This window comes from Malaclemys terrapin, chromosome 2, assembly GCF_027887155.1.
Source record: "Malaclemys terrapin pileata isolate rMalTer1 chromosome 2, rMalTer1.hap1, whole genome shotgun sequence".
NCBI lineage: Eukaryota > Metazoa > Chordata > Testudines > Emydidae > Malaclemys > Malaclemys terrapin.
The window spans coordinates 59,332,935-59,346,448 of record NC_071506.1 but is presented as its reverse complement, the minus strand read 5'-3'; the positions used below and the strand labels follow the sequence as shown (position 1 = coordinate 59,346,448).

General features: G+C 39.9%; 1 protein-coding gene across 6 annotated transcripts in view; it reads left to right on the top strand.

Annotated features, from left to right (window-relative positions):
• The window catches only part of C2H8orf34 (chromosome 2 C8orf34 homolog), a 234,935-nt gene that overhangs the window by 95,373 nt on the left and 126,048 nt on the right, over positions 1 to 13,514 (top strand). For 5 of the 6 annotated variants that reach the window (XM_054017068.1, XM_054017071.1, XM_054017069.1 and 2 more), the window contains exon 7: positions 5,520 to 5,686. The exons of the other annotated variant lie outside the window; for it this stretch is intronic. In XM_054017068.1, coding sequence (XP_053873043.1) covers positions 5,520 to 5,686 — 167 coding nt within the window. The remainder of the gene's footprint in view (positions 1 to 5,519; positions 5,687 to 13,514) is intronic. 6 annotated transcript variants of the gene reach the window in all.

Genomic DNA, 13,514 nt, shown 5'->3' with positions numbered 1-13,514 from the left:
AAACAGTCTCCTGGCTTTCAGTTCAGTGGAACCTACCGTGGGTTAAAGGGAAATTGTGCCTTTCACACAAGATGCAGAATTCTTGGTGGGGTCTGCTTACACAAACTTTTGCCTGTTCCCTGCATGTTCCCAATTCCTTGAAAAATCAGCTCCATACTCCCCCACAAATGAATGTGGTCTCTTTCATACTATTGTGATAATTAGACCTACAAATTTACCCTAATTATGAACTCAGCTGTGAAAAGTGAGTGAAAGTTCATAAAGTATCACAATAACTTGTAACAACAAATGTTGAGGGGAAAAACTTCAAAGGGGAGACAGACTGAATTATTCCAAACTAAAAGACCTACAGATAATTCAAGGACTGTGTTAGGATCAAGCTTGGTAACCAAGAACAGTGTGAGACCAAAAATCTATCAACCAAAATTGGTGTGTCAGAAATTAGGCTTAATTAGTGGACAAAGTAATGAGGGGATGGACTGTTCTGCCCACCACACCCTTTGTGGGGACCTTAAAGAAATACTGGAGGGAGCTTCACCATCATGGCGGCCATCCCTATTGTTTCCTGGGATCCCAGAACCTTCCTTATCTGGATACTGAAAGAGGTCCTTAATAGATTAGGCCAGAACGAGGGAGCCAGATGACATGGCCAGCTCAGTCTGAACCACAAACACCACCTGAGATGTGAGAACTTGTCTCCTCTCCCACCCCCAAATGTGTCCTTTTCCTTCCTGTAAACATGCGGGACTTACCCATGTGGCACCTCCTGCTGGTCATCTCAGAGAATTAGCTCTTTCCAGCAGAGAGCACCCTCTGCAGGCCAGTGTCCCGCTGCCCCCATGTCCCTCCTAAACCCCAGTGTCCCTTTTCCCTGGGGCTGCCCCCTGGCAATACCCCCACCAGTCTCTGGGTCTCCCCTCTCTGGGGAGTCTCCCCAACCCTCTAATCCCCACCTTGCCTCAGTCTGGGCTACTGCCAGTCATCACCAAGCCTCTGCTTCCTGGGGCAGACTGCAGTGTAAAAGACACTCATCATAGGCAAGGGGGTTCAGACCTCCTGCCTTCCTCTGTCTTCCAGTTCCTCTATGGGCCTTGGACCAGGCCCTGCAGCTTGGGGAGTTGCCAGCCTGGAGCGCCCCTGCTCCTCTGGCTATCTCCAGCCCTGCTTCACTTCTAGTACCCTTACTGCAGGCAGCCAGGCCCTACTCTCTCCCAGCCTAGAGAGAGACTTCTCCTGGGTCTCTGGCTCACAGCCTTTTTATACAGGCCAGCTGTGGCCTGATTGGGGCGTGGCCCAGCTGCGGCCGTTTCCCCAGTCAGCCCAGCTTAGCAGCTCTCAGCCACAACCTTCTCCCAGGGCTGATCTCAAGCCCTTCAGGGCAGGAGCGGGTGACTACCCCGCTACACTTCCTTACCTTATTTTTTATCTTTCCTATCCTCTCTCCTTTTTCCTCTGTCTAACAAGAGTCTGGCTTAGGTAGTCAAGACTGCATATTTTGAAACACTGAAAGAAGGAACTAAAGCAATGCCCTAAACAGCCTGATGTTGGAACAAGTTTGCCAGGTCTCAGAGTGGCGGAGAAGACCATGTGCTGTACCTGTGCTTTTCCAGCAGTGAGGCTGCAAGTGAAAGTCAGTACCAGAGACAGAAGCTGCATTTTCTGTTGTTCTCTCCTCTCTCCATTTGTGTGTTTGTCTTGTTTTGTGTTCTAGGAAATGGGATTGGACTTTAATAACAACAGTAACAATGAGAGCTCCAGCCCATCTCAATTAACTTCTTTTCCTCAAAAAGGACAGTTGTTAGTCTCTTAGATGATATTAAAGATTATATCAAACAAAGGTTTTTTTCCCTATTAAAAGCTCTCTCCAGCTAAAGGGAAAGAACAGGCAGTGCTGTTAAAATAAAAGCCTTATTTAATACTTTACATTTAAAATGCTTTAACTTGTTTTCCCTTTTTTCCCCTATGTCTTTAATAAAAGTTTTACAAGATTTTTAATAGTGTCTTTGCTATAGTACTAAGCAGGCTATGGTCTCTTTCTATCAAACCCTGAACCTTGTTTATATTGTTGGACAGAGACTGGGTTATGTTAACACCTTTGGGCCATATATTCTATCTAAATTAATACAACGCTACCCCTCCCCTCAATTAATCCCCATAGCTATAGCTATTCCTAATTTTGGGTTAGAAGTAACGAGATAGTCTAGTCATTAAAAAGGTTGCTAGGTGTTCCTGTGACAAAGCTTTGTATGGGCATTATGAGAGGATATTCTAGATCTGTAGTGGATTATTTCCATATAAATCAATATTACCTAAATCCTTACCACATGTTTTGCATGTGCCCAATTAAAATATTTTCTTTTATACAGTATTTTAATATGAATCTTTACTTTCAGTCACATGTAAAAAATCACGTAGCAACACCACCCAATTTTGGATATCTTTTTATGAACTGGACCCATAATTCTTTTTTAGGTCGAAAATGTGCTTTTTTGTTTCTCATACTCAAGTGAGTAAAAATATTATGGTGAGGATCATGAGCCATAAAAAATATTTTCGTGTCTTAAGACACATCAATCATACCAGTAAGATATTTTATATTCCATTCTCTTCTAAGCAAATACAGCTGAGCTAAAAATTAAAATAGAAAAATATGTATTTCTTTTAAGCTTGTTAAAAGAAAACATTTTTATTTACAAAACAAGTAATATCGGGTTTTTTTTTTTTTGCCTTTTTATCGGGGAAGAGGCTTTCTATCACAAAACTCTGAAAACAGAGAGACATAAAAATGATGTGGTTATGATGATTTAATCATACACTGCGGGGTTCTAAGCTTTCACTAGTGTTGCCAGTTGGGAAACTGCCATAACAGCAATAAGACATCTGTAACTGGCTTTACTGCTAGTATGATTTTTTCCCCCAGTTTTATATGTAAATAATTTATGGCCTGTTCCAGTGCCCTTTGAAGTCAATGGGAGTCTTTCCAGGCCATTGGATGAGACCCGTAGGTAGGAACTAAAGGGTAGGCAATTGTACAATTTTTTTTTTAAACTGTGTGTAGGATTGCACTGGAGACTACTAGCCATCAGGGAATCCGTGATAAAACAGCAGGGGTATAAATAACTAGGCTGTGGAGGGATAGTAATAGCATATGATAAGACTGACAAATGTTTGACAATATTTGTGGAGCAGTGAGTAAGAACAAAACATGAGCTTACAGGAAACTGCAAGTGGGGAAAATATATTAGGTAAATAACCAAGATCTACAAAGTGTGCCAAAATATAAAAAGGCTTGATATTTAAAGGATGCTTTTTGTGAGTATGTGGTCAATTAATTGGGGATACAAATCCCACCACTCAGATGTCACAAATATGTGCTTTCTTGGTGTGGTTTGGTACTTAAGTGCCTACATAGTAGGCTATCATGCAATTATCCACAAACAAAGAGACCAGTGCAGAAAATCTCCAAAAATTTAAAATTCATATGCCTGAGCCTGCAAAGGTCCATAGGTTTAGTTCTATGAAAACTGTTTGCCTCATGCATGATTTCCCTGACTTGAGATATAGTTACTGTGTCACCTATATCATGCAATATTAAATATATATAGTCAGAAGGAGAAGATTTGCTTTAGTGTTCAGTCAATTACACCGACTTATGTTGTTGTTAATTATTTGTATTACAATAGTGCTTAGAGGCCCCAACCAAGTTTGGGAGGCCCTGTTATGCTAGGTCGGATGCATCCAACGAAGTGGACGTTCACTCACGAAAGCTTATGCTCCAATACATCTGTTAGTCTTAAAGGTGCCACAGGACTCTCTGTTGCTTTTTAGTAAAAGATAGTCCTTCTCCTCTTTGAGTTAACAGTTTCAATAGACAAGACAGAAAATGGTGGGAGGGGAAGTCGATGTACATCTATAGTGCAATAAAAAATCCATGATACAGAGTATCCGAGCCTGAATCAGCTGTCTTGGGCTGTAAGGCTAAAAATTGCAATGTAGACATTTGGGCTCAGGCTGGAGCCGGGGCTCTGAAACTCTCCCCACTCATTGGTTTTCAGAGCTCAGGCTTCAGCCCAAGCCCCAATGTCTATATTGCTATTTTTAGCCCCACGGCCCAAGCCCTGCAACCCAGAGTCAGCTGACCTGGACCAGCTGCAGCTGTGCTGTGGGTCTTTTATTGATGTGTAGATGCACCCATAGAGGTGAAGCACCTAATTCCAGTTGATTTTCAGTGGGGCCTAGGCTCCTGTGTTAGAGAAGCTTTTGAAACAGGACTGAGGGTTCCAAATCTTTGAAAATTTTACTCAAAATGACTCATCTGTGGTTATATAGCTAGGAATAGTCTCCTGATACATACAAAATAGGAAATGACTGCTTAGGAAGGAGTACTGCAGAAAGGGATCTAGGGATCATAGTGGATCACAAGCTAAATATGAGTCAACAGTGTAATACTGTTCCCAAAAAAGCTGACATAATTCTGGGATGTATTAGCAGGAGTGTTGTAAGCAAGACATGAGAAGTAATTCTTCCACTCTACTCCGTGCTGATTAGACCTCCACTGGAGTATTGTGTCCAGTTCTGGGCACCACATTTTAGGAAAGATGTGGACAAATTGGAGAAAGTCCAGAGAAGAGCAACAGAAATTATTAAAGGTCTAGAAAATATGACAGGGAAGATTGGAAAAAAATGGGTTTGTTTAGTCTGGAGAAGAGAAGCCTGAAAGGGGACATAACAGTTTTCAAGTACATAAAAGGTTGTTACAAGGAGGAGGGAGAAAAATTCTTCACCCTTATCTTTGAGGATAGGACAAGAAGCAATGGGCTTAAATTGTAGAAAGGGCGATATGGGTTAGACATTAGGAAATACTTCCTAACTGTCAGGGTGGTTAAGCACTGGAAAAAGTTACCCAGAGAAGTTGTGAAATCTTTTTTTAAGGTCAAGTTAGACAAATACCTGTCAGTGATGGTATAGATAATACTTAGTCCTGCCATGAGTGCAGGGGACTGGACTAGAAGACCCCTTCCAGTCCTACGAGTCTATGATTCCCACTCCAGTGGCCTAGCACAGGACCATGCTGCCCCTCCCCAACTGACATTAACCTAAAGTTTTAATATTAAGATCATGATGCAGGGTCCTCAACCTATGTTGCTTAAGAGCTGGGCCTTGCACCGTGAACTTAATATTGATAGACTAGTCAGACCAATGTTGGAGTGAATTTTAGTCTTTCACTTGCAGTGCCTTAGCAACATCTCCTTGATGTTTAAATTTGTGGTCAGTTAGCTTGAACTCCATAGCTGATTGCAACAGCTACTGCTGCATGTGAGGGGAGAGGCAATCTCTCTGGTATTTAAAGAATAAGGCAAAATTTCTGTATGGATGTTTATAATTGCAGAAGAAACTGAAAATAATTAGTCTATTAATTAAATGGTTTCATTTGCTCATTTGAATGAAATGGCTGCTGTAAAGGTACTTTTTTGTAGCGAGAGTAACAATAAAAGGAGGTTATGATTTCCCCCACCCAGTTTAAAGATGGAGCCGAAGACCAAAGGATTAAAACAGCAACAACAGCAACATAAGAAGCTACTGGCTGCCATGCTTTCCCAGGACTCTTTTGATTCTGTTCAAAGCACAGCTCCCTCAGTGACAGAAGAAGATATTGACAATGAGGATGATGCCATGGAACTGCTAGGTAATTGAAAAAGTTAATTCATGCAAGTATTTTTCCATACTGTTTCCAATGTTGTATAAAGTATAACAAGATTGAGCCAAATTCTGCTTTCTGGAATACAGATGTAAATCTGTAGAAGCATAGAAATTAAGGGAGTTATTGCAGGCTTACATCAATAACTTAAAAATATATATAGGAGAGAAATACTAACTCTAAGTCTAAGGGAGCACTCTAGCTGCAACTGTCCATTGTAAAATACCAAAGGTCACAGGTGTTTAAGATAAGGTAATTTCTTTCATTTTCTCCTCCTAAAAAACATTTGAAAGCTTTTATTGACAGAGGTACAAGATACAGTGGACAAGTCTGTTTTACATGCTTTCTCTGGTTAATTTTTACCCTGTCAGATCCCAGTCCTGTCTTCAGTGGGAATTTTGTCTGAGTAGTCTAACTAGCTGCAAATAGAGGGGAAAATGTAAATTTGACTCATTGCACTGGTTTTAATTATACTTTTCCAGTAGACTGGATTGTGTTTTAAATGGTATTTTAGGAATCTGTGTCCTTAGCAGGGGCACTGGAACTGGAGGCTGGGGCAGGGGGCCATGGCCCCACAACTTTTTATGTTCCTTAAGGGTGAGCGATGGGGAGAGGGAGAAGAGATGAGAGAGCAGGGGGAGGGGCCATGGTTCAGGCACCAGTGGGGGGGTGTGCCCCCCACTTCTAAGGAGTTTCTGGCATTCTTGGTCCTTAGTACATCCCCTCTCCCTTTCTGGAGTTCTTTGCTGTCAATCAAGTGAAAGAAGGGAATAATACAAGACAGTTAGTTACTCCCTTCCTTCCATTTTTTTAAATGCTCGATCTTGAAACGGTCAAAAGGAACCATTGTCTTCAATATTTCTATATGCTTCATTTTACATAATAGACCTTTTATGAGGGATCAGAGTAGATGAATAATGTTACCTTTTAAGGATAGCTCAACCGTATATTTTAAAAGTACTATAATGAATTATTTATTTAGGAAAAAATCTGAGCTACAGAATAAAGCACAGAAAATAAAAGGACAAACAGCACTTTATTCTATAGACTGGCTCCATGATTACATGATTGCTGTATAAATTATGTAGCAGTTACTTAGTTTTTACATTGTGCACATTGCATGGTAATTTCATGTATAATTCCCATGTACTGTAATTTCTAGTTTTGTTATCACTGTACCATTTTAATTTACAAGGGAGACAGTATTAATGGTCTTGATTACCCCAGCTCAAGGAAAACAACGCAGGAATGTGCTAGGCACATTGTGGTGTTTCCACCAAATCATTCTATTGTGGATGTGGATTTGCTGCTCCATGGGATGGGTAGGTGGTTCCAGCACTTGTGTTGTGAAGGATCTGCTGAAGGGTAAGTATGAAACCTGGATAGATACAGCATATAATGAAGTAAACGCTCAGAGAAACAGAAAATCCTTAAAATGAAGAACTAGATAATGCTTTTAGCATCGGGTTGTACGTTTTTGTGACTTTCCTATGGAAGGTATTTATTCTCCATTTCATATATGCACGAACTACAGAAGCACTTTTAATTCAGGATTCTGTATTTTGTTTTAGGCATTTTTATGCATTGGTGTTTGATTGAAATACTTTATTGTTAATTATATATACACTGAAACTTCATGCATCTTGGAAGCACAAAATAAAACACAAATAAGCTGCCAAGTGGTGGGAGAAGACTTTTCTTTGGCATTCATACAGTGTTAGGTATACTTTTTTTTTTAAATATTTCTTTTCTATAATAGCCCTGTTACCTCAACAAACTTAATTCACTATTGATAGGGCCTGATCATCTTGTTAGTTGGCTTGGGAGATTCATAAATTAATCATCTTGCAGGATCGAACTGATAGAGGGAGAGTTTTGAAACAATGGTTCCATATTCCTTATACCAGCTTTCTGTTTTAATTCTCATTTTGTGTTGACAGGACAAGTTTTAGATTAAATATAAATGTAGGGATTACATTGCTGCAGAATTGTTAAAACTTTGGGACTGTGAAAAAATGTCATGCTGTAAAAAGCATCTTATTTTATTTTGAAGCTAACAGCACAGAGTTTAAATTTCTATCAGCAAACATAAGTATTTTTCATTGTTGTATTTTCCAAATCAGTGACTGTACAATAACAGGAGTGAATTTTTATATTATATTGTGTATTAATCCATTAACTGCTTTAATGCTTTTTACACATCTAGCATAGCACCTTTCCAAGCATGGTTTTCTGCCATCACTCAGTTCCAAAACATAGTTTCATATAACTGACATATTCCCTTTACAATTCACTCTTTGATGCTTATTCATGCTCTTCACAAAAATTACAAAACCTTATGCCCCACAGTTTACATCTTGGAAGAACAACTTCTACTACTAGTAATAAATTACTTAAAACAATATCCTGTTTATAATGTAGCTTTTCAGCTGGACAGTTGGTGACCAGAACAAAGGATCAGTCTTTACTCATTCAAAACTCTCATTGAAATCTGAGAATTTTGACAGAATGAACTCTGCAGGATTTGGCTTAGACTTTCTAAATATGGATTGGCTGAGATAAAGAATATTATTGTTCAAATGTACTGGTCTTCATTTACACATGGTTAGTAAAAGTATGGGATTGTTTGTTACCCCAAGAACATACTGAAGGATCCCAGAGTAGCCCTTCTATTGCTTACTTCCAGGTTCCCAAGACGTTGGCCTATTAATCTGTTCCTGCAAGATGAAAGGAGGGGGCCTGCCCTTGTAGAATTGCTTAGGTTTACCAAGGGTCTCCTTCTGCCCTTCAGGAAGCTCTCCAGAACAGACTAGATCTGGTCACCCTTGGGAGGATACGGATACAGCCCTCCGCTCAAAGGATTGACACCGAGGCAGTACTTTTCCAAAACAAAATGTTTTCTTTATTTAGTTTAACCAATCTTTCCTAATACAATTAATCTAAAGCTAAATTAAAACATAAACATAAGTCCCTTAGTACAGGTATACAAGCTAAAGCACCCAATACTATAATGTTATACAGTTGGAATTGCTTAAGTGATTATGTTCTGCACATGGTGATCAGTCACATGCAGGATACTGACCGTAATCTTAATAAACTTTAATCTTTATTAAATCTTAATAAACTTTAATCTTTATTAATCTAATAGTCATATAAACATACACACCACAGACACTCATCTTTATTATCCCAAGCATATACATTCATTAACCCTATTTCTATTCTATATCCTATACTATAGCTAGCATGCTGTAGGCTTCTCTTCCTCTGTTCTGTCAGGGTCCTTCTGCTCTGTCCCAGCAGCACTGCTGCTGCTGTCACCCTGTGGTTGCTTCTGCTGATTCCTTTGCTCTTTTAGGTCTCTTTTGATCTTTTTTCTGGTTCTCCTTCTCCTGCTCCTAACTTGATTGACTTCTTCCTGCTTGCTCCATCTTTTGTTCAATTTTTGGTCTGTTCTGATTGGTTATTGTTGAGATGCTCTCAATTCTCAGGCACTTAGAACTTACTCCATATGATACTGAGTTTAAAACAAAACAAAACACCCAACAAACTATAAACTAACAATGAGAAACATCTGAAAACTCTGGGATTTGCATAAACATCCAGAAGTTGAAAACAAATGTCCCAAGAGTCATCATGATTTCTCCTACACAATTCCCTCTTCCCACTAGACTACCAGTGGTTATCATCTTGAGGTTTGGGAGGTACAGCTACAGTGCTGCAGAGGTCTGCTGCCCTTCGTGTGGCATCTTCAGGGGTATCTTTCTCATTTTCTTTACATTCAGGGCTCCCCTGTTGTTCCTCGTTCTGTGTTTCCTTCCTTTACCAATCCCTTTCTTCCAACTGATTATTTGTCCAGGCCTTTTGTTCCTTTTCCCTTTCTCTCCTCTAGTTCTGTCCCCAGTAGATTCTGTGCCTTTTGTTCTTCAAAAGATTTTGAACCCTCTTCACATGGATTTTGTCCTCAACTCTTTTACCATTTGCTCCATTTGTTCTCTTCGTTTTAGCCAATCTTTATTGTGCACAGAAACCTTCAGCATAGCACAGAGGAGTGGCTGGAGCTGTTAGAGGGCACAGCTGGCCTATCAGCAGTGGAAATCTCTAACTGGATTTCATGTTGTTCTGCATAGCAGTGAAGGCTGATATTATAGTCCTTAGATGACTCGGCCCTTAGCATCACAGTCCTCGTTATGTTGGATTGAGATAAATGTGAAAAATTTGGACATTCCCAGTAGGACTGGGAGTTTTAGCAGCCATGCAAATAAAATGATGTATGTTCTCATGTTTTCTACATGGATAGTCTGTATTAAACCTTATATCCAGACACCCAAAACAATATGGAGAGCTCTTCAGTTTCTATACAGACCTTTGTTAGGCTTCTAATGACAAATTGTGTGTGGGAAAAGTCATCCACTTTTGGCCGTTCTATTTGTCTAGAATTCTTCTCATCCCCCTTTTTAAAGTAGATTTCACCAGCTCTTAGCCTTTTCAGTTCACTTTTATCACAGTGGACAGTATATCACCCTAGATGCTCAAACCATTATTAATTATTAGAAAGGCCTCTCATTAGTGAAAATAAAATGCATACATTCTCAGGCTATTTGTATTGTTGTAGGTTATTTTTGTCCTTGTCGTACTAGGACCCCATTGTGCTAGGTACTGTGCCAATGCATAAATACACTATGTTACCAAGGGTGATAAAAAGAATTAACAAAATACACCATTGGCTGAAAAATAACTAAGCCCCAATGCTGCACTGATAGCCAAGCGGATGGACCGTTGTTCTTACACGGAAACCCATAGGGCCCACCTGTGCAGATCCAATTGTAGGATCTGACCTTAAGGCTGGACCATAATTATTTGTGTTATTAAGGGAGGTTTAAAAAAAAACCTAGTATCTGATTTTGAGAAGTTGTAAAGAGACAAGCAAGGTTGTGAAATTTGAAAGGAATTTTTATTTAAAATTCATAATTTTGGATACTTTAAGTTTTTATCTGTTCTATAGTCTACAGTACGGAGCTTATGTAACTAACAACTGCCATTAAATCTTTAGGCTTTTTTGCTGTTTAATGAAATAAATTAAGTGTTATGACTTGGATCAAGCAATTACTAAAGCAAATAGTGATCTTTTTATGCTAATATGGTCTGTATGTAAATGGCTAAGATGGGTAAATCAGTGGGGTCATTCATCTTTTGTTTCATGTGTAAACAGGTAAGGTGAGAGAACATCTCAAAATATAACTTTTGACCTCATATAGTATTTCACTGTAATCTTAACTATTCAATTGAATGTAGTATTAATAACACCTGGCACCAATACATTAGGTTTCGAGACTGGTGTTTAAAGGTATACCATCCACTTGAAAAAAAAAAAGCTAAATCTGCTACTCGGTATCTGTGTGAATATTTGAGATTTAACAACTGCCTATTCCCATTTTTTTTCTTTTTCTATTAATATGTAAAAAACCATTAAGGCCACAATCCTGAAAAGACCCACACACCTGGTTACTTTTATTTATTATGAGTAGCCCCATTAATTTAAATGGGACTATGCTGGGCTAAAAATTAAAAGTGCATACAGATTTGCTGGATTGAGGTCTAAAACAGGGGACACGAACGAGTAGCCTTATCCAAAAAGTTCATTGAATTCAATAGGAATCTTTCTATTGACTTGAGTGAGCCTTGTCTCAGGCACTAGCTGCTTATACAGGGGAGACAGTGAAAGGGACTATATACAAAGTAGAATGTAAAAAAAAATTGAGAAAAATTATGTTTTCTCTCTCTTTCAGTTATAGTAATCTTAAATGTTGCTTGTAATAACAGTAGGTAAATTCAGATGTACGATTAAGTTGCCTGTGTCCCTCTACTGAGTTAAGAATTCTGTCTTTTGGGTAAGAAACTGTAAGCTTTAGAATAAATGTATTTATTTAGATGGTAATTTACTGCAACATTGCAGTTCACTCACTGAATCCTTTCTGGGTTGATACATTAAAATGGATTGATACTGAAGTTGAATTTTCTGCAAGGTATTGGGGCGAGGGGAGGAAAAAAGGAAAAGAGGAAAATCAACAAGCTTTCTTGGTAGCTAAAGTTCTTAGAGTTTCTTGAGCTAAAATGAATTATGCATGAGTTGATAAAAAGATGGAGAACAATGAAGATGATTGATTTTCCAGAAATATAGGTTTGTTTGAAAACAAACACCAAAGCTTTAAAAAAAAAAAAAAAACTTTTGACAACGAAGAGTAAAATAACTGCAAGATCAGGTTGCTTCTGTACTCCTTAGATAGAAATCCTGCATCTTGGCAGGGGATTAGACTAGATGACCCATGCAGTCCCTTCTAATCCTATGATTCTAACTCAAATCCTAAATTGCATGTGCTTTCACATTGCTTGATAGTATTCAGTTTATCTCAGGAATTTTTATAAGGCACCAATTCATGTGATATTTAAATCTCATGAGTTAATGTCAATGATTTCTCACTGGCTGTGATAGTACCAGGGATCAATGGTGGGGAGGGAGTTCTGCAGAAAAGATAATACAGCCTGAGGCTCTCCCCCCCCTTTTTGCGGGGAGCATCACCATGATGGGGGAGGATGTGGTTCTTGCAGACAATTCATTACTGCTCCGAGTCTCCATCCATCTCCTCACACCTTAGGATGGAAGAATCCCATGCACTGCTACAGACTAGGGACCAAGTGGCTAGGCAGCAGTTTTACAGAAAAGGACCCAGGGGTTACAGTGGACAAGAAGCTGGATATGAGTCAACAGTGTGCCCTTGTTGCCAAGAAGGCTAACGGCATTTTGGGCTGTATAAGTAGGGGCATTGCCAGTAGATCAAGGGATGTGATCATTCCCCTCTATTCGACATTGGTGAGGCCTCATCTGGAGTAAAGTGTCCAGTTTTGGGCCACACACTACAAGAAGGATGTGGAAAAATTGGAAAGAGTCCAGCAGAGGACAACAAAAAATGATTAGGAGCACATGACTTATGAGGAGAGGCTGAGGGAACTGGGATTGTTTAGTCTGCAGAAGAGAAGAATGAGGGGGGATTTGATAGCTGCTTTCAACTACCTGAAAGGGGATTCCAAGGAGGATGGATCTAGACTGTTCTGAGTGGTAGCAGATGACAGAACAAGGAGCAATAGTCTCCAGTTGCAGTTGGGGAGGTTTAGGTTGGATATTAGGAAAAAAAAATTTTCATTAGGAGCGTGGTGAAGCACTGGAATGGGTTACCTAGGGAGGTGGTGGAATCTCCTTCCTTAGAGGTTTTTAAGGTTAGGCTTGACAAAGCCCTGGCTGGGGTGATTTAGTTGGGAATTGGTCCTGCTTTGAGCAGGGGAAGTGGCTAGACAATAGACTGCAGTCACCACTGATATAAGTGGCTGGACAGGGATTGCAGACGTGTCCCCCAGAAGGGGGAAGCACAGACTGTGGTGTGGCCGGAGGGTTGTGTCACTGAAGAGGACACTGCAGTCCTTGGAGTGACATGGGGCCAGGAGCAGAAGAGGTGGTGGGCGGAGCACCACCAGAGCAGGGTGCACTGGCTACAGAGCTAATTCCCATATCGGCCACGAGGCGGCGTCAGAGTGGTGAGTTGCACCCTGTCACAGAGCCTGAACCTTGTTACCATGGTTTGTGGGGCAATCACCACAAAATTAGACAACTGCAATGAACTCCACATGAGGTTACACCTTAAATCAACTTGGAAATGGAAGCTGGTGGAGAATGTAGTACTGTAGCTCTTAGTTTAATGATGTGTCTCCGTAGAGGAAAATGATTCCAGTGCTCCAGTTTCCAAGTAGAGTTTGTGGTGGT